Raw genomic sequence first — 20,529 nt, forward strand, 5'->3', positions numbered from 1 at the left:
TTTCTGGGGTTTTATCTTGTTCCTTCATCTGGTATATAGCCCTCTGCCTTTTCATCTTGTCTGTCTTTCTGTGAATGTGGTTTTTGTTCCACAGGCTGCAGGATTATAGTTTTTCTTGCTTCTGCTCTCTGCCCTCTGGTGGTTGAGGCTATCTAAGAGGCTTGATGGGAGGCTCTGATGGTGGGTAGAGCTGACTGTTGCTGTGGTGGTCAGAGCTCAGTAAAACTTTAATCCACTTGACTGTTGATGGGTGGGGCTGGGTTCCCTCCCTGTTGGTGGTCTTGCCTGAGGAAACCCAACACTGGAGCCTACCTGGGCTCTTTGGTGGGGCTAATAACAGACTCTGGGAGGGCTCACGCCGCCAAGGAGTACTTCCCAGAACTTCGGCTGCCAGCGTCACCATCCCCACAGTGAAACAGAGCCACCCCCTGCCTCTGCAGGAGACCCTCCAACACTAGCAGGTAGGTCTTGTCCAGTCTCCCCCGGGGTCACCGTTCCTTCCCCTGGGTCCCGATGCGCACACTATTTTGTGTGCGCCCTCCAAGAGTGGGGTCTCTGTTTCCCCCAGTCCCGTCGAAGTCCCGCAATCTATTCCCACTAGCCTTCAAACTCTGATTCTCTATGAATTCCTCCTCCCGTTGCCGGACCCCCAGGTTGGGAAGCCCGACGTGGGGCTCAGAATCTTCACTCCAGTGGGTGGACTTCTGTGGTATAATTGTTCGCCAGTCTGTGAGTCACCCACCCACCAGTTATGGGATTTGATTTTACTCTGATTGCGCCCCTCCTACCATCTCATTGTGGTTTCTCCTTTGTCTTTGGATGCGGGGTATCCTTTTTGGTGTGTTCCAGTGTCTTCCTGTCGAATACCGTCCAGCAGCTAGTTGTGATTCCGGTGTTCTCGCAGAGGGAGTGAGAGCACGTCCTTCTACTCCGCCATCTTGGTTCCTCCCACTGTTTACATTTTTATTTTCTCCTCCTGATGTCTATAAACATAATTCCACATAGCTTCAATATAATTTGCCATTCTTATCTTTTCATACTAAATTTCAATTTTTGATTCACAGTTATACTTTTTTTTTTTCTTTCATAGTTATACTTTTTAACATTGGATTCAGAAGGTTTCATTGAATTGGTCCATTTTTTAAATTGGTGAAAAATTGGAAATAACCTAAAATAAACGATTGTAAACATCTTCATAAATACAACTTTTCTTTTTCTACTTAAAGATGTATGTTTTTGATTCTCCATTAATCAACTTGCTTGGACAATAGTGTATTAAATAGAAGTTGTTAAGAGTGTTTATGAAGTCAAAAAAAAAGCTTATGAATTGTCTGCCAATTGTTATTTCAAGACAGTGATATTTTAATAATCAAATAGTACATACAAAGAAGTTAAGATTTGTGGTATCACACTAATTACCTATTGTTATTAAAAATTTATATGATATGTAAAGCATTCTTAAAATAGCTAAGTTGCCTTTTGCTATAATATTAGAAATGGAAACATATATAAATAAAACATGTATATGTGAAACATATTAGGAATTCTGTAATATTAGTACCTGGCGGTATATAATACGGCATCATGGAATGAGAATACAATTAAAAATTTTTTTTTATTTAGCGTGATTAAACAAAGTGGAAATGTAACTGAAGTATACAAGCTCATTGAGGTATTTTAAGAGTAATTTTATTTCTTGGTCTATTTTTTGTATTTGCCTCAGTTATTTGGAGACATAGAGGTAAGCCAAATCAATAGCTGGGTATATACTTAGATCCAGGTGAGTATAGGGGTAAGATAATGGTGTGAATTGTGTCACATTTATATTGTAGTTATGTATGCCTAAAAAAGACGGGAACTTTTATTAGAAAATTTTTTTTATCTCCTAACACAAAAAGTATAATTAAAAAAATTTTTAATACAAATGTATTTGCATTAGTTTCTGAAAGTAAAGGAAGGGTATACACATACAAACCACATGCATACAGACATCTTTTTTGGAGGGTAATTAAGTTAAAAAACAAAATAAAATAGCACAAAAAGAACTGAGCTCCTATATATTTTTAAGAGGCATGTTAAATCACACAGAATCATGTGGTGATTATCAATAAGCTACACTCTATGAAATATTTATCCTATATTACCACATACACTCTATTTTACACTCCATCCTAATGCTGCTAAAATGTAGAAAGCAGCAGCATAGCACAGGGAGATCAGCTCGGTGCTTTGCAATGACCTAGAGGGGTGGGATAGGGAGGGTGGGAGGGAGGCTCAAGAGGGAGGGTATATGGGGACATGTGTATGCATATGGCTGATTTGCTTTGTTGTGCAACAGAAACTAACACAGAATTGTGAAGCAATTATACTCCAATAAAGATCTATTAAAATAAATAAATAAAATAACATGAAATAGTAGATTTGAAGGATAAAAATAACCATTTTAACCTATGATGTTTGTTTTCAGTAAATTCAAATTAAATATTTAAATGTGAATTTTAATATATGGCTTGTTCTAAATAAAATATTAACACGTAGGTCTAGTTTTTGCAACCAAATATTTCATATAAAGATACTTGCCTCTTTACTGCTGAAATATAGGATAAGTCTCCACATTTCACTCTTTTATCCAGTGGGTTTCATTTGTTTTTTTGTCTGTTTTCTATATGAAATCAAAGGAGCAGTGAAGGCTGACAGGCTTATAGGAGAGTAACATTGACTCACCTACCACCCAGCAACTTGCAGTCTTATAACTTTTACTGTTTTTACATAGAAAAATTCATCTTAAATTGAAATTTTGGTCCAATTCTGAAGATTCTGTTTGGCAGAAGTCATGGGTGTACCTGTGTTTCGCTATCCTTGAGATTCAGAAATGCCAAAGGTGTTCTAAGATTCAATAAACTTGAGTGTTTCTGCATGATACATAAAATGTATCATACTTTGGGATTTTTAAAAATTTTATTTTTCCATTTCTGCACATCTCAATACTTTTGTTTTAGTTAAAATAACTTGTTAGTGTAGAGAACTTATATTTTTAAAAAATGCTGGCTTATGTAAAACCTTTTTACAAAACGATCCTTTTTTTAATGGCCTTGGCATCATTGTCCAGTGCCTGTTTGATTCCTTTCAAACTGTACACTTTTGAGAGTTGCTCTGTAGACCTTTGGCGCATCTTGATTCCTTCTTTCGTGCTTTGTCAAACATAGGATTGGCCACAAAGAAACCTGTAAGTAATGGAAGGAAACACTCTGCTGGTAAAGAATGTTATGGTCCTGAACCTCTACCACCTGGTGTGTCTGGTTTTCTGCCGTGGCGTACTGCAGAACGTGCAAAAAGCAACAGGTAATGTGTTTGCATTCCCTGTCTTTTTCAGTCGTTCAGAATTCTTTATTTTGGAACTTCCATTACGTGGGCGGTCTCTGGTGCTTTCTATAGAGGAAAGAAGATAACTCACACATGGCTTCTGCCTAATGAGCCGTCTAAGGAAGAAAAACAGAAAGTAATTGGGAGTTTCAAGTTGTTTCTCAAGTGTCACAACAGAGGTAACCCCGTGGGAGTCATGAGGAGACTAAAATTATCTCCAATTGTGCAGGTGAGAAAAGTTTCACTAAAGGCAGGTGTAGTTGAGCCAAGCCCTACAGCACAGAAGTAGGAATTTGGATATGTACGAATGGGAAAAAAGACATTTTAGGCATGGGAAGCAGTTTAATGCAGAATGGATGAGAAATCTGCATTAGACCTATTCTAAATCAACTGGCTTATTAACTCAGTAAATCAGATTTAGTGAGTCAAACTAGCTTTAGCTGATTACTTATCCAGGGGATAGCTGTTCATAGTAATTTTTGTCATAGAACAGTAAATAAAATTGTTGAATTATAGCTTTAGGCTTGCTAAGTGAAATAGATTGCTCTAGATGATTTTCACGTGACTTACTTGGTAGTATTCATGAAATTGGGGGTTAACAATTGCTTAAGAAAACAAAGAGAACTGATTTTAAATAGTACTTGAAGGAGTTACTGTGTAAGGTATCTGTTCAGTAGCTCATGTTAAATGGATGTTTATAATCCTTATTGGACAACCAACTAATTTTTTGCAAATGGTAATGTGAATTGCTGTTGCATAAACTATAGTGTTGAATCCCCAGTCTTTGCACTTGAGTTTAACAACTCTGTGGTTTCCTATCTTCTTGGTGAGACACTTAATCTCAGGTCCATCCTCGTCACACAGAGTGGTAAATTAGAGAACGATTAATATCACCATTTAAAGAAGTGAGACTGAAATCTCAACCATCCTGAACATAGGAGCTGAAGGGGCCTCTCGGCAGTTCAGAGAGTTATCACCAAGCCAGTCGGCTGAATTCTGTTCAGTTTTCTCCGTAGCAGAGCCCTCCAGGTCCTTCTTTTGAGCTTATTTATTTTTATACACAATTCTGTATGGATACTGTACATAATACTAAATAGTTGTATTAACTGGATTTAACTGGTGATGTATTTACATCAAGATCTAACTTCGTTTTGTTGATATCTTTTTAAGGGCTTTCCATTCATCAAAGCTCGTGATGTATGTAATCAGGTGCAGGTATGTAGCTATCATATTTATGATATGTAGGGGTTGAATTGGGAAAGGTGGGTGGTCATTCTTTTTGCTTTTTAAACTGACAGAGCCTTACAAGAAGCATTTCCCTCTCTGAAATAAATCCATGTAAAACTTGTCTGGTTGCTCTCCCAATGCAACCGTGTAATTGTGTGGATTTCTCACACAGCTGGCAGCCTTGTGGTTATGTCTGTGAACAAGGAAGCCTGTTCTCCAGTCTGCAAATCAGCTGTTACCCAGTGAAACGAACGAACTTGACTGCCATTTCTGACCCCTCACATGGAGCTGTCATACTCAAGAATGTTCATATGTTTTCAAGAAATGTTGTTTGCAGGCCGTATGTACAAATTCCTGATCTGAAAGCCAATATAAAGCAACATCTCCCAAACTTCTGCTCTCTCACCAAGGCCACACACATTCCCTCGCTTATGGCCTCATGGCAAGCTAATACTGTCAGTATCAGATTCTCCTTCCCAGTGGTCTTGGGGACCGCATAGTTGCTCTGTGAAAGGCACCACTGCTGAGATTGAGAGAAGAGCACCTTGGGTGTCAGTCCTGCGCTTGCATGCCCAGAGGGAGGGGTGTGCGCCTCGTTCTCCTGTTGGGAGTTTCCTCTGCTGCAGGTTTGCTGCTTGTTGTGAAAACGATGTCCTAGTGACTTGTCTTCTGCGTAGTTATATAATCCCAGCACACTTCTGTATGATCTGTAGACTTTTATGGGGTTGTGGCCAGGTCAGTTTTTAAATGTTTGGAAATGTCCTATGGAACAACATTGCAGTGGCAGTGAAGCTTGACAGGAGAATTGTATTACTGCTACCCTAGTTTTGGCTTAAGGGTGATGAGAAGATGAAATTTTTGATGGGTCAGTTTTAGTTGCGTATGTGTATGTGATTTATTTTTTAAAATTCTAACGTCTGTTATTCACAGCTTAGATATGTTGACTTTCTGATTATTCATCAGTCCCTTTACTGATGTATTTTCCTCCGAAAAACTACATTTGCTTCCAGACTGTTTTCGTCTGATGGTAAAGAATAAATTTTTCATTTGCAGTATAAAGTTGATCTGAGAAAAAATGTTTATCTTGGCTCTTCACTTGGCTTCTGTGAAAGAAACTTAATAAAATAATATGGGCAATTCCCATTACTAATCCTAACCATGTACAACAGAGGTGTGTACAGTAACATAGCAAAAATAAGTTACTGTACTTTTACTTAGTCATTGCCTGTTTTAGACTAAGGAGCAGTGAGAGACATTTATAAATAATGATACGTCAGATCACTTTTGTTAAATGTCCTCTAATATTTGGATATTTGGTATCTGGCTTGTGTTATCTTTTATACAATCTTGTCTTCTTTCTTTGCACTTCAGTTTAACAACTCTGTGGTTTCCTATCTTCTTCTTGTGACACTCAGGTCCATCAGAATTTCCTGTGACTGTGACAGTAGAGAGTCCTTCCTCCTCAGAAATCGAAGAGGTCGAAGATTCCTCAGAAAGTGTTCAGGAAGAGCCAGAGAAAATCAGTTTGAAACAAGAAGCATTGCAGGTACGAAGTTATCACTTTAAAGCTATAGAGAAGATTATTTTTCAAATGGAAGCCTGATTGCAACACTGCACAGCTTGAGTGAGGGTTCTGTTTTCTCCTCCCATCTGCATTGTATCCCCTTGAATGGTTCCTTAAGCTTAGACCAAGGTGAATGGTGGACATTTGAACTCTAAGAAATAAAAATCAAAACATGTCGTTAGTAATATAGTTTCCTTTCCTTAGAACCTTAGGATATTCGATTTAGGGAGAACCTTAGTGATCATAAGATAAAGAAATTGAGTTCTGAATGAATATAGTCAGCTGATTCAGTGCTCTTGTTTTACAGATGAGAAAATTGACAGTTCTAGTTGAACTCTCTTTTTATAAGAGGAAAATATGGCCTCATTTTAAATAAAAGTAAAGTTGAAAAAAGTTTTGATGTTAATATTCTCCTTTCCTAAAATAAAAAACCTCAAGAAGCTACATTATATTCCCTAATAAACCTGACATCTAATGTGATTCCATACTTTGGTTTGTACGGACAGAAAAGAAAAACTGATTTTCATAAGAAACTTTTGCACCTCAAAAATAATATATTTGTTTTATTTCAACTTTAATGCAGAGCTGAACATTTCTAGTAAATAAGGGAATACCATTTGGGGGAACCTTGTCTTTGTGCTACAAAGTCCATGTTTAATTTTTAAAAATTATTTAATATGATTCTCTTTTTGTATGAAACATGAAACTTGACAGGTTTCAGAACTAATTATCCCATTATTGTAGGACTATGGTAATTACTCTTTGATTTTCAAAAGAGAATGTTAGATTTTTATGTTTTTAATTAAAATTAATGATAATATAGAGAAATTTTAAGAAAACTTAGAAAATTATGAAATGTTACAGTGGGAGAAATCTATAGTTCATGTAGAGTTACCCCCTTTCATTTTATAAATGAGCACCTACAATTTGTAGCACATAAGTGATTTCTTAGTAAATTGCAGAGTACGACAAGACCCGAGAGCATCTAACCCGCATTCCTTGTCATTTTAGATGTGTTGTATTCATTTCCTTCATGAGTAGAACAGGAGATTGTATTTCTAAAAGCAGTGATAGACTGGGGAAGACCAAGAACTTTAAACACTGGGACCACAGAATAGCAGATTCAGAATGCACTGAGAACCCTTGCAGCTCTTCTCCGTTTTGACAAGACACTACAAGGATGGTATCAAAGTGTTTAAGTACATAAGCCAACAACAGTCAAGAGATTTCAACATAGTTTTGAAAGACGGAAGACACATGGAAGAGTGTGAAACTGAAGCAGTAGAACAGAGGAAAAGCATCACCTAGAATATGCACAGGTACCACCTGCAACTGAGGAGGATTCTGACCCCACCTGCAGAAGTAGCTTCATGCTTTGATGCGCATGTAGGAGAGAGGGTGGAGTTAGTTAAAAGTGTGACTGAAATAGGGGAGCTCATTGAAGGGTTGTGTTTGGAGGAGTGGACTCCCAGCCCCGCCCTCACGCTCCTGAAGTGAGATGATTTTAAGTTTGAACACAGTGAAACTGGGGAGAACTAGGGCAGCTAGTGTGAGTTTTTACACCCTAGAAAAGAGTGTTTGGGGGGGATCCTATTACAGTCACTCCCCACTTCTTCCTGCATAAGAAGCCAATCAATCGTTGACTTCAGGGAGCTTTCTGCGCTCATTCTTAAATAGAAAATAACTGTCATTTGCCTGATAGTTGAGTAAAGCTTACAACATGAGAGGGGGGGAAAAGAGTGAAAACATATCCTGGTAGGACTGGGGACAATTTAGGGAACAAAATAATTTAAGAAAAAACCCTAATTAGTATCCTGAGAGAGGTTTAAAAAGAGCTAGCAACTATAAAATAAGACTAGGGTGTTAATTAAAAAGAGAATGGTCAGAAAGCAAGAGAGGTGTCTTGGATATGAAAATATGGTTGCTGAAATATATTCAGTAGGAATTTTAAAAATTTCTCAGTATATAAAAAAGAACGACACAATGGAAAATGTGATAGCCATATGTTAGAGAGGCTGCATCTGGGAGATCCAACATGTTACCATTAGAAACTCCAGACCCAGACAAAAAATGGAGGGAAGCTGTCAAAGGGCAACAAAATTCCCCACAGCTGAAAGTAGACATCAGGCCTCAGATTGAAAATAGTTACTCAAGTTTTGAGCAAGATGAACAAGAATAGACTCATACCTAGGCACCCTTCATTGTGAAACTTTAAAATACTGAAAAAATAAATTAAAATAGATTGGGCTTCCCTGGTGGCGCAGTGGTTAAGAATCTGCCTGCCAATGCAGGGGACATGGGTTCCATTCCTGGTCCGGGAAGATCCCACATGCCGCAGAACAACTAAGCCCATGTGCCACAGCTACTGTGCCCGCATGCCTCAACTACTGAAGCCTGCACGCCTAGAGCCTGTGCTCTGCAACAGAAGAAGCCACTGCAATGAGAAGCCCGTGCACCGCAACGGAGAGTAGCCCCCGTTCACTGCAACTAGAGAAAGCCTGCGCAGCAATGAATACCCAATGCAGCCAAAAATAAATAAATTAATTAATTAAAAGAAAAGTAGAATAAAATACTGAGAGGATACATCCATTCCAGAGAGAAAAATACTGGTCACCTAAAAAAAAAAATTTTAAATCTGACTTTATCATAGTTGTCATCAGCACCATGGATGCTGGAAGGTATTAGAAAGATACCTCCAAATTTTTCCAGCACATAATTTTCACCCTAGGGTTTTGTATCCAGCCAAACTATCAGTCATAAGTGGAGGCTGAATGAGATATTTTGTACAAAAAGAAATTTGAAAAATTTACCTCCTGTGCTACACCTTAAGCTATTTATAGAAATAATCCAGCAAAATGAGGCAATAAACCAAGAAGGAAGGTAATAGGGGATTCAGTGCAGAGAGCAGCTAGTCTAGATTGGAGAGGCTTCCATTGATTGTGTGATTGAGAGCTTAGAAACACCTTGAGGCATATTGTACTTACTAGGTATTAGGCACTGTTGGAAGGGAGGAGGGAGAGGAAGAGGAGAAGGAACTTGAACTCCAGAGGAGAAAAGGCTATACTGACATAAACATGAAGCAAACTAAACTATGGTTGATTTTTAACCGACTATTGGTGAGGAAGAGAAGAATCCACTTAAACTTGACACTATAGATGCCCCCGTTTTCAGTGACACACAGGGGTAACGACCACCTATCTAATTTGTTGTCCAAACCAGAACTTGTCCAAACTCCTTACACTTCAATAGTGTAAGGAGGCGCTCTAATGCTGTAACATCAGGACAACAGGTATAAACTGGAACAGCCCAAGGTGGCTTGGGGTATGTGGTCACCCTGCACAAGGGCAGTGACACTGACACAGTATGGAACGAGGTGTAGTCTATACACAGAGACACAGTACATCTGCAGTGGGCAATATTAATTTAATTGTAATAATGGCAATACTGTCTTGGTTTGTAGCTTTTATTGTCAACTTGCATGTAATAACAAATAACTAACCTAAACTATACTTAGTATGTATTAGTATTAACTTGGTATGTACTGAAATGTATTGTGTACTAGTATGTACTTAGTATATGTTAGGCTCTAAGTGTTTTTGCATATATTAACTCATTTAATCCTCTGAATAGCCTTATGAGGTTGGTGCTAATATCATTCCCACTTTTGAGAAAAGGATGCTAAGACGGGGAAGGAACTTGCCCAGGCTGTACCGAATTTAGGGTTGGATCGAGGCTTTGAGTTTAGGCTCTCTGCCTGTTCTCTTAAACCTTACTCCCTACTGACTCTCAAATGACAGAAGACTTAACTGCACATAGAACAGAATATAAATTTCAACTTTGACAACGTAAAAGCTAGGTTTGGAAGGTAGACAGGAGGTAGAAAAAAGGGAAGATGGTATGAATGTCCTCATTTTACAAAGCGTGACGTTGAGAGAGTTTATAGTGGATCAACAATGTAGGTTTTTAAGTATATCACTAAAGTCAAAGAGATCATGAGCAGTGGAATAACTAATGATGACATAACTTTACTGAGCAGTGTGGACATAGGAAAGAGTGTAAAGGAACTAAACCCTTACTTAGTAAATCAGAAAGTCAACAGATAATGCCTCAAATTTAGTCAGAAAATAGTCATGTTAGAGTATTACTTGGAAATGGAGAAGAATTCAAAATAACAATAGTTGGACCTCCCTGGTGGCGCAGTGGTTAAGAATCTGCCTGCCAAGGCAGGGGACACAGGTTCGAGCCCTGGTCCAGGAAGATCCCACATGCCGCGGAGCAATGAAGCCCGTGTGCCACAACTACGCAGCCTGCGCTCTAGAGCCTGCGAGCCACAACTACTGAGCCCACGTGCCACAGCTACTGAAGCCCTCGTGCCTAGATCCTGTGCTCCACGACAAGAGAAGCCACTGCAATGAAGCGTAGCCCCCGCTCGCCGCAACTAGAGAAAGCCTACACGCAGCAACGAAGACCCAACACAGCCAAAAATAAATAAATAATAATTAAAAAAATAAGAATAAAAAATAACAATAGTTGACGTCAACCTCATAAAAAAGGAAATCCAAACAGCCAGTACACACAGAAAAGTATACGACTTCATCAAGTAATAAGAGAAAAGTGAGTCAAAACCAATGAAACTACATGCCAATCAGATTGACAAATACATAAATAAAGTCTGGTAGTATCAGGTATTGTAGACCTGGAGTACTATGGGAATCTTCTACCCTGCTTATACTGGAGTATAAATCGACACAACTACTTTGGAAAGCATTTAGCACTCTCCATCAACTGAAGGTATATAAATAGCCTGTGACCCAGCAGCCCTCACCCCCGCCCTGTGTAAATGCACCAGAATAACCGGTACAGCAGGATTCCTGTCCATGATTTGCATTAGCACAAACTGAAAACAACCCAAATGTCCATCAAGAGTCAAAAATTAAATAAATTATGTGTATTCATACAGTGGGAAAACTATCAAGCAATAAAACTGAATGAACTAGAGCTACAGGCTGCAATGCGGATGAATCTTTTAAACCAATGTTGAGTGAAAGAAATAAGATAGAAAAGACTTCATATACTATGATCCTCTACATAAAGTTAGACGTTGACAAAACTAAACTCTTTTGTTAGGGGTGCATGCAGGTTAAAGGAAATGATTTTCAGAAATGAGGATGGTGTTTAACCGGGAAGAGGGAAGGAGCTTGTGATGAGAAAACGATATGGGGGGTTTTTGAGATGCTGACAAGTATCAATACTTTCAGATTCGAGTAGTGGTTATGTAAGTATTCTCTTTTGATTTGTCACATTGACAGTTTTGTCCTGTGCACTTCTCAGTACACATATCGTATTTTACAATTAAAAACCTGTGTACAGAATCGGTCGCTTCTTGAGTGCTGGATGTGGGAGTGGGATGAGACTATTTCATTTTAAGCCCTTCACTACTGCTTGCGTTCACATGTTCATTCATTCAGCATTAATTGAACATATGCTGTGTACCAAGCACTCTTCTAATTTTATATGTGTTTTAACTCATGTAATCCTCACAAGAGCTCTGTGATATGGGAGCTTATCTCCATTTTATAGATGAGGAAGTTGAGGCCTAGAGTTATAGAACTTGTCCAAGGTTATATAGCTAATGGGTAGTGCCAGGCCCATTTGCCTCAGAGAATCTGAATTTTTACGATATAATATAAAAGAGAAATTTAATTACTAATTATAAGCCAAAAAATTGCACATTAAAGAAGATGACAAGTTTTCATCTATCCAGTTAGAGAAAAACACACAGTCTGTCTTTCACACACGTACATCTTGTATTGGCAGGGATTTTCCTTATTAAGCAATTATTTATTGACCATCTACGTTGTGCTAGGCACAGGTGCTGGGGATAAACACTTAATAAAATACACCCCCTATCTTCAAATAACTTGCACTCTAGGTGAGGAAGTAAGCCAACAGTTACAGTAGAGGTTATATACCAAGTGATACATCGCTGATGGCAGTATAAAATCTCAGAAATCTTTTGGAAAGCGGTTTGGAGATAGGTACCTCAGAGCCTTAAAAATATTCATTTGCTTTGATCTCAAACTCATTTTTATGCATTTATTGTAAGAATGTTATTCTCAATATGGAAAAAAGCCTTCATGCATAAAAACGGTTATTTTGTCTTATAATATTGAAAAGTTGGAAAGAATTTAAATGTGTAAAATGGTTAACCAGTAAACCCACTCAGTGCAATATTTTGTAGCCCACAAAAAAAAAAAATCAAGGTTATGAATCCCCTGATTATATGAGAAATGATTGATTTCAATGTTAAGTGGAGAAAAGTTGAACATAAAATTTGATATCCAATATGATGGGAGCTTTGTCCCAGATAAATCACCCTAGCCAGTGTACAGAAGGGATGAAGGAGAGCAGATGACAGGAAGGAAAATTATTCCAAAGCCTTATCATTAGTCTTACTTAAGTAATAGAATATCAAGCAATTTTACTTTCTAACTTTTTTGGTTCCATATTTCCACATAAGGGACATGAATTATTAATACTTTGTAGGAGAGGGGTACACTTTTTCACAAAAATTTCACACTGTGTTCTAATTCCCTCCATTAGAGGGAGAAACTATTTCATGTAATTGCACTTTGATGTGCTATTTAGAACCAGTCAGGAATTTTAGTCTACTTTCCTCTGACTGTGGTGAGGGTTTTTTGTTTGTTTGCTTATTTGTTTAGAATTTCTTTGAAATCAGTTTTAGAAGATTGATTAAACCATTATGTTAAAAGTAGAGGAATTTTGCAATTTTTTCCCCTTTTTTCCCATTGAAAACTTGACTGGCTTTAGTAATGAAACATTAAAGAATTTGAAGTTCTTAGACTCTCAATTTTTTAAACATGTTCTGAATATAAAAATATATGTTCATTGAGCAAATCTTTGAAAACAGTGAACAACTTATTGAAGGAAATAAAAGCCACCTCTGCATGTACACACACCTAATCTGCTCTTTTGTCTTCAAAAACTATCAAAAATATTTTGCCATGTCACTAAATACTCTTCTACATCAGAGAATTTGATTAAGCTTATGCATCATCTCCCAGGAGAAACGCACAGATATATTTTGAATGTAGAACTCCTGAAGCCCGTTCATTAACTCTGGCTGAGACCTCTTGTCATTCTTTTCTTAGTGGCTTCACAGCGCATTCCTTCATACGGTGAGCTATTTTTATTGAAACCAATCCCAATTTGGAGGCTCTTAGCTTTCTTCTAGGGTTTGGTTATAAACAATCTTATGACATCATGTTGGTAGATAAATCTTTGCCCACATCTTTAATTTTCTTAGGGTAAACTCCTGATGTAGGATTGTTGTTAGGTACCAAAAGCTACTCTCCAGAAAGTCATACCAGTTCCTCTCCCAATGATGGCATATAATAGAGTTCCTCATTCTTTAAGTGATTGTTCAAAGCAGTTAAAATGTATAAATATACCTTACTGTTTTCATAAGTATAGGTATTCTGTTTATTGCTGCATAAGAAACCACCCCGAAACAGTGGCCCAAAACAATGACAGTCATTTATTTTGTCCACGAACCTGGAGGTTGAGTAGAATATTAATTCTTTTACTACACTCTCACTGACTGAAAACAATACCTATTTGACTAGCTCACAGTTCTGCAGGTCAGAAGTCCAGGCACAGCGTGACTGGGTTTCCTGCTCAGATACACACGGGAACATGTGGGTTCCCTCCTGAGAGTGTTAAAGCACGTGAAATTTAAGTGTAAACATTGAGCCCCAAATGTTGGATGTTCACCATAGTTTGTGTGGGTCACAGAGCTGAAATCAAGATGTCAGTCTGGCTGTGTTAGCATCCAGAGGCTCTGGGAAAGAATGCCTCCAAGCTTCTTCGGCTTGTTGGCATAATTCAGATTCTGCAGTTGCAGGACAGAGGTCCCCATTTCCTTGCTGGCTGTCAGTCGGGGGACGGTCTCAGCTCCTAGAGGCCTCTCGCTTGCCTTCCCTGCTGCAGCATTGGACTTCTTCAGAGCCAACAATGGAGAGTCTCCCTCTTGTCCCTTTTGTACTTCAATTCAGGAAGAGTTCAAGTCCTTTTCATGGGGTGCCTGAGTAGGTCACATCCACCTAGAATAATCTCCCTATCTTAAAAAATCAACTGATTTTGAATCTTAATTCCGTCTGCAAAATCCCTTCACTACAGCACCCAGATTTAGGGTTTGATTGTTTAAGTGGAAGGTTTGTGTACTTAAATAAGTAGGAGTCTTAGGGGCTCTGTTAGAATTCTGCCTATTGCAAGCAGTGTCCCCACTTCAAGGACCGAAGTGTCTTAGTTCCTAAAACTTCTAAGAGAGCTTATCAGTGTTCATTTTATTTGATTGACCTTGGTGAGTGGGAAGACTACCGTGAACAGGAACGGCACCCAGCTTCCTGAGTCCACAGTGTGGCTCTGCTACTTAGTGGTGTCACCTTGGCTGTGCTGCTCTACTTACTCTACTTCTCTGCCTCTGTTTCCCTCATCTGTAAAATAACATGGAGTTAGTGATTGTTCTTTCCTCGTAGGGTTTTTTTAAAAATAAATTATTTTATTTATTTATTTTTGGCTGCGCTGGGTGTTTGATACTGCTCACGGGCTTTCTCTAGTTGCGCCGAGCAGGGGCTACTCTTCCTAGTGGTGTGCGGGCTTCTCATCGCGGTGGTTTCTCTTGTTGCGGAGCACGGGCTCTAGGCACGCAGGCTTCAGTGGTTGTGACACGGGGGCTCTAGAGCGTAGGCTCAGTGGTCGTGGCGCACGGGCTTGGTTGCTCCGCGGCATGTGGGATCTTCCCGGACCAGGGCTCGAACCCGTGTCCCCTGCACTGGCAGGCGGATTCTTAACCACTGCGCCACCAGGGAAGCCCCCCTCTTAGGGTTTTGATGATTAGATTATTTAATGCCCAGGGAACTCCAGGAACAGTGCTTGACTGTAAATTGCTTTAAAAATGATTACTTTTTAAAAAAATGCTTTTGAATCTGCAATTATGCAATTCAGGTATATTAAGCATGTTCATTAATAGGACTTCCTACTATAAAGAGACCCACAAATAAAAATAGAAGTTTTCTTTCTTGGTCTTAACTATTTATTTCTGACTTGCTATGTTATACGCATATGCCTTTTATGGTGGGCTGCCACAAATTTATGTTGGAAAAAGTGGAATTTAAATAAATCTTTACTATGCTAATTTGATAGATTTTGATAATTCGTTTCACTAGCATGGTATGATATTACCAGTAGCAGACTAAAACCTGAGTTCACTTCTGGCTCTGCCCCTAAATCCTGATGAGTCCTACAGCTGGAAAGGCTTTTGGATATTATACTACGAATTAGTTATAATATTTACTCTGTTTGTTTAGGAAAAACTGGAGGAGTGCCTAAAGCAGTTAAAGGAGGAAAGAGTAATAAGACTTAAGGCTGATAAATGAGTCAATGAGGCAAACAATTTCTTATACTTTTGAGAGTGTTTTCGTTTTATTTTGATTTGATTTTAAGCCATACACACAGTTTGTAAACTTTAAAACTGTAATATGTTGCAAATTGGTTGTATCATATGGACTTTTGCATTTACTGGTATTTAGTGATCATATGATCTATGTTCCAGAAAGCATGTTTTTAAAAATGTGAAAATCTCATTTTGTGTGTGTGTGTGTGTGTGTGTGTGTGTGCTTTCATATGACACTAGCTTATTTTCTGTTCATGATTCTTTGATTCAAGAAAGCACTTTTTGTGCATATACTGTATATACAGTAGCATAAAAGACATGATGAGACTCTCCTGGCAATGAATTAGGAAAGTGAATCATTTAAATAAATTTAAGATATTGGAAAACTTGTACGAATGCAATGCAAGATAAAAATATATACTATAAGAATTACATTAGGTAATGTGCATGAAAGCAGGGCATAATCTAAAAAGTTCCATCTAAATATACTTTATCATAGGTTGAACGTAGGGAGGAATTTTTCAAAGTGCATCCGTTGGATTGGCGGACACTCATTCAATAAGTGTTGAGCACCTGCTTATATAAGGCAAAAGGGGCATCATGAACATAACAGCCTTTCTGAGAAATACTAGAGTTGAGCTTATAGGGGTTTTAAGTGCATAGGTGATGAGCGGAAGGGGAAGAGTGCACGGGAGTGAATATTTTCAAGAAGCCAAAGAAAATATTGGTGATCGTACATTTAATAAATTGGGTTGGGTATGATTTAGGACTTTTAAACGTAAGCATTAGATAGTATGCTCACTAAAGTTAATTCTTAACATTCAGCAGAGTTGTAATATGTTTTGTTCAAATCAGATTCTATAATTCACTTTCTAATTTAAGGGAAACTTAAAGCAGGTAATTTTCTAATGTGGAATGAGGCTCCATTATGAATTTAACCAGTTAGAAATGTGATCTTTTGTGAAAGATCATTAATAAAACGATAACTTTGGTTTATTTATGTACCAGCTAAGTGTTATATAGGAAACTTTGTTGGGTGCCTGGGGGTTTTGGTTATAATGTGATATGGTCTCTGTCTTTACTGGTGGCGAGTTAGGTTAATTACAGGTTAATTACATTTTGAGTGTTTTAGTTTTGTTCCTTGAAACTAGACAAGACTACTTTTGATGACAATGAGAAAAAAGCATGTCAGACATTTTCAGTCTTCTTTTATAGCTGGAACATGAAAATGCCCAGTTAAGAAATATAAAATTCTCTTTGTCTGAAGGCCTTCATGCCCACTCATTGACAAGCATGATCCTGGATGAGGAAGGTGTTTTGGGCAGCACTGAGAATTCTTTTCAGAAGTTCCATGCTTTCTTGGATCTCCTTAAAGATGCTGGGTTAGTTCATTTCTCTTCATGGCATTCTTCTCTTTGCGACTATAACGGTAGTTTGCTGAGGAACTGGAGCGATTTTCATCACTTACGTGGCCATATTTAGCCAAATTTAGTATAATTATCGGTAATATAGTTGACGTTTTAAAATGAGGAATTAAATTTTTTAAGAAATGCAAATAGGGCAGCCTGCTTTGGTAGAGTGGGGAGCCCATTATAAAAGAGTAACCTGTAGACAGAGTAATTAGTAGGTATAGTTTTTTGTGAAGACTAAATTGAAGGCAGTGTCCATTGAAAATACTTGGGAATGGATAAGAATTTTCCTATCTTTCATTTATTTTGCTTGTTTGATAAGTTTGAATTAAAGTTATTTTTGTCTTAGACATAAAAATTATTATTAATCTTCAGGGAAGATATAGGTCAGTGGTTCTCAACCGGGAACAATTTTGCCACAATGGCTGGTATAGATCAGTCAGATTTTCATTTACTAGGTCGTCCCCAGATGAATTCTACTGTTAGCAGTCCACCTAAAGAAGAAAAGAAGGCACTTGAAGAAGAAAAATCAGAATCCAAGCAGAGTGCCCCAGTACAAATGCAGAATCTCCAAGTAAGTGGACAGGACAGCACTTAATGATTCTAAGAGTGATTAGCAAAAAGGAAATGACCAAGTCAGAGAGAAAATAATAATGGTCGGTCTCTAATAGTTCACATGCTCGGGAGCTAGAGGACTGTGGAGTCCTCTCCAAATCTTAGATTAGTAAATGTGGGCCCATTTCATGATACTGTATTGCTGTACATAAGAAAACTGGAAGTTCTTTAGAAAATTTATGAGTTAAAGCAAACTCTCCTTAATGAAGAAAGAAAACATTACAGAAAATATTCCAAATTTTAAATTGTATAAATGTCTATTCTATTCATATTTTATCTAGGTTTCTATTTGTATGCAGTCAGCTTACAATGAAGGAACACTAATGAAGGGACACGTATTGACAGAATTTTTAAAATAAGTAATCTTGACATAGCTAATACGTAAGATATTATAGTGACTCACCTGGTCATGGGAATGGGAGGGGAAACATGTCAGCTTTTCCTCTAGCGTTACTTGGAGCCCCCTTCACCCACCTCAGCCAATCTCAGACTGGTCTTGGGAACTGACAGCTTGAGAACACAGTCTGGTCACAAACTATATACTGTTTACATGTGCCTGGAGGATAGAAAAGAAATTAATTTTCTTACAGAGTAGGGTTTCATTTTTAGTGAGGGAAAGGAAATGGGTAATAACTACCCCAATCACCAAAGTCTGAAAATGTAGCAGACATAGCCTTGGATATAGCTAGGTTAAGTTGAGAATCACTTGGCAAGATAGAATTAGAAAAAAACTGGCTCTGAAATCTTCTGAATAATCAATTACTGTGTTAATAATAAGATCACAGAATAACATTGACGTTTTGAACTCTACTTTTTAATGGTTGGCTTTGTTCATCACTGAATTTTTGTCTTGTCTTTTGTCTTTCCCTCCAGTTTCAGAAAATTACAGGTGATGCTGGGCTTCCTTTGCCTCTCGACTCCTTCCATGTCCCAGTCTCTACTCAGGAGGCCTTAGAAACTTCCAAAGACAACCTGGGGGTCCCAGTCACAGAGCAGCAGCAGGAGTCTTTTGAAGATTTCATTGCTAGAACATGTTCTCCCTTCAGCAGACGTCATTTCTGGAACTGGAAGTCAAAGAAAAGAAGAGGAATTATCTAGAAATAGCAGGTCTTCTTCAGAGAAAATGAGCAAAGCAGGTGAATAAACCAAAAAATACTCTGCTAAGAAACAACCTGGGGAGGACCTACATTCCTGCTCTGACTCACCTGTAAAGCAGAAAAGCAAAGGAATTGGGCAAAAGAATTCTTTGGTTAATAAAGCAATTAAAAGTGAGTCTTTGAAAAAACACATTTCTGTTAAGAAAGAGAGTAGAATAGTGACTGTTTCATCAAAGACAACTAAAAGTAAACTCAGTCTACTAGAACATTCTGAAAGTGATACTCTTGGATCTGACTGTGAATTTTAAGAAAGCATCCATACTCTATCACGCCTAACATAGGACTAAATCTTTTAAAATTATGTTTTTGCCTTCAAATTTTAATAAACTACTTATGTTTTTATTATAGCATATGGTGTTTTCAATTACTTGACTGGAAGCCATTAGAGAAAGATTTATCTATACTTTTTTATTATAATGAAAGTTTTGGTGTATTTTTCCTTGTGACACTTTGCACCATTCATTCAGCTAGTGTTTTCTGAGGTCTTCATATGTACAGTACTTTTCTGGGTGCCATTGCTTTCAGCAGTGAACAAAATAAAGCCTTTACTCTCCTGGAACTAGCACTCTGTGGTGGGAGAAAACATAAACAACAAAACAGGGTAAGGGGTAAAAAGAGATGGGAATAATAAATGGAATAGTTTTACCATTTGGTTAAATGTCAAACTATTATAAATCACATGGCCAGAAGCCATTGACGTATTTTAATTCACAATAACCAGAGAGCCTCAAACATTTACCAAGGCACTTAACCGTGTTTATGGATTACAGCAACGCTATGAGATTGGGAACTATTACCATCCCCATTTTATAGATGAGGAGTCGGAGGAGACATTATGTGAGTTGCCAAGAATTACACAGCTATAAGTAAGTGGTAAGCTGCGATTTGACCCGAACCCATGCTCTTTTTTTTTAAATGTATGGACTTTATTATGTTTCATTTGTTTCTGATTTATGTGATTATTTTCTTTAAAGATGTTTTTTGATGTCGACCATTTTTAAAGTGTTTATTGCATTTGTTACAGTATTGCTTCTGGTTTATATTTTGGTTTATGGCCACAAGGCATGTGGGATCTTTGCTCCCCGACCAGGGATCAAACTCTCACCCCCTCCATTGGAAGGCGAAGTCTTAACCACTGGACCACCAGGGAAGTCCCCCTTATGTGATGATTTTTATGGCAATTTTTTTAAATTTTATTTTTTATTGACGTATAGTTGAATTACAGTGTGTGTTAATTACTGCTGTACAGGAAAGTGACTCAGTTATACATTTATATACATTCTTTTTCATATTCTTTTCCATTGTGGTTTATCACAGAATATAGAATATCGTTCCCTGTGCTCTACAGTAGGACCTTTTTGGTTTTTTTAAAATACATCCACTTTTTTTTTAATAAATGTATTTATTTATTTATTTATTTTTGGCTGCGTTGGGCCTTCGTTGCTGCACGCGGGCTTTCTCTAGTTGCGGTGCGCAGGCTTCTCAATGTGGTGGCTTCTCGTGTTGCAGAGCACGGGCTCTAGGTGCATGGACTTCAGTAGTTGTGGCATCAGGCTTAGTTGCTCTCTGGCATGTGGGATCTTCCCGGACCAGGGCTCGAACCCGTGTCCCCTGCATTGGCAGGCGTATTCTTAACCACTGCGCCACCAGGGAAGTCCCATGTAGGACCTTTTTGTTTATCCATCCTGTATATACACCAGTTTGCATCTGCTAATCCCA

At 38.1% G+C, this 20,529-nt stretch overlaps 1 protein-coding gene across 1 annotated transcript; it reads left to right on the plus strand.

Moving 5' to 3' along the window:
- Nucleotides 1–338: 338 nt before the first annotated feature.
- LOC132362769 (centrosomal protein of 78 kDa-like) lies at nt 339–18,782 on the plus strand. The gene is made up of 7 exons (XM_059917747.1): nt 339–461; nt 3,207–3,342; nt 4,534–4,578; nt 4,763–4,930; nt 6,006–6,136; nt 16,897–17,011; nt 18,527–18,782. Exons 3-7 carry the CDS (start codon nt 4,559–4,561, stop codon nt 18,606–18,608), a joined length of 516 nt encoding a protein of 171 aa, XP_059773730.1. The 5' UTR covers nt 339–461; nt 3,207–3,342; nt 4,534–4,558; the 3' UTR covers nt 18,609–18,782.
- Nucleotides 18,783–20,529: the final 1,747 nt, after the last annotated feature.

This window comes from Balaenoptera ricei, chromosome 3 (genome assembly GCF_028023285.1).
Source record: "Balaenoptera ricei isolate mBalRic1 chromosome 3, mBalRic1.hap2, whole genome shotgun sequence".
In the NCBI taxonomy this organism is placed as follows: Eukaryota; Metazoa; Chordata; class Mammalia; order Artiodactyla; family Balaenopteridae; genus Balaenoptera; species Balaenoptera ricei.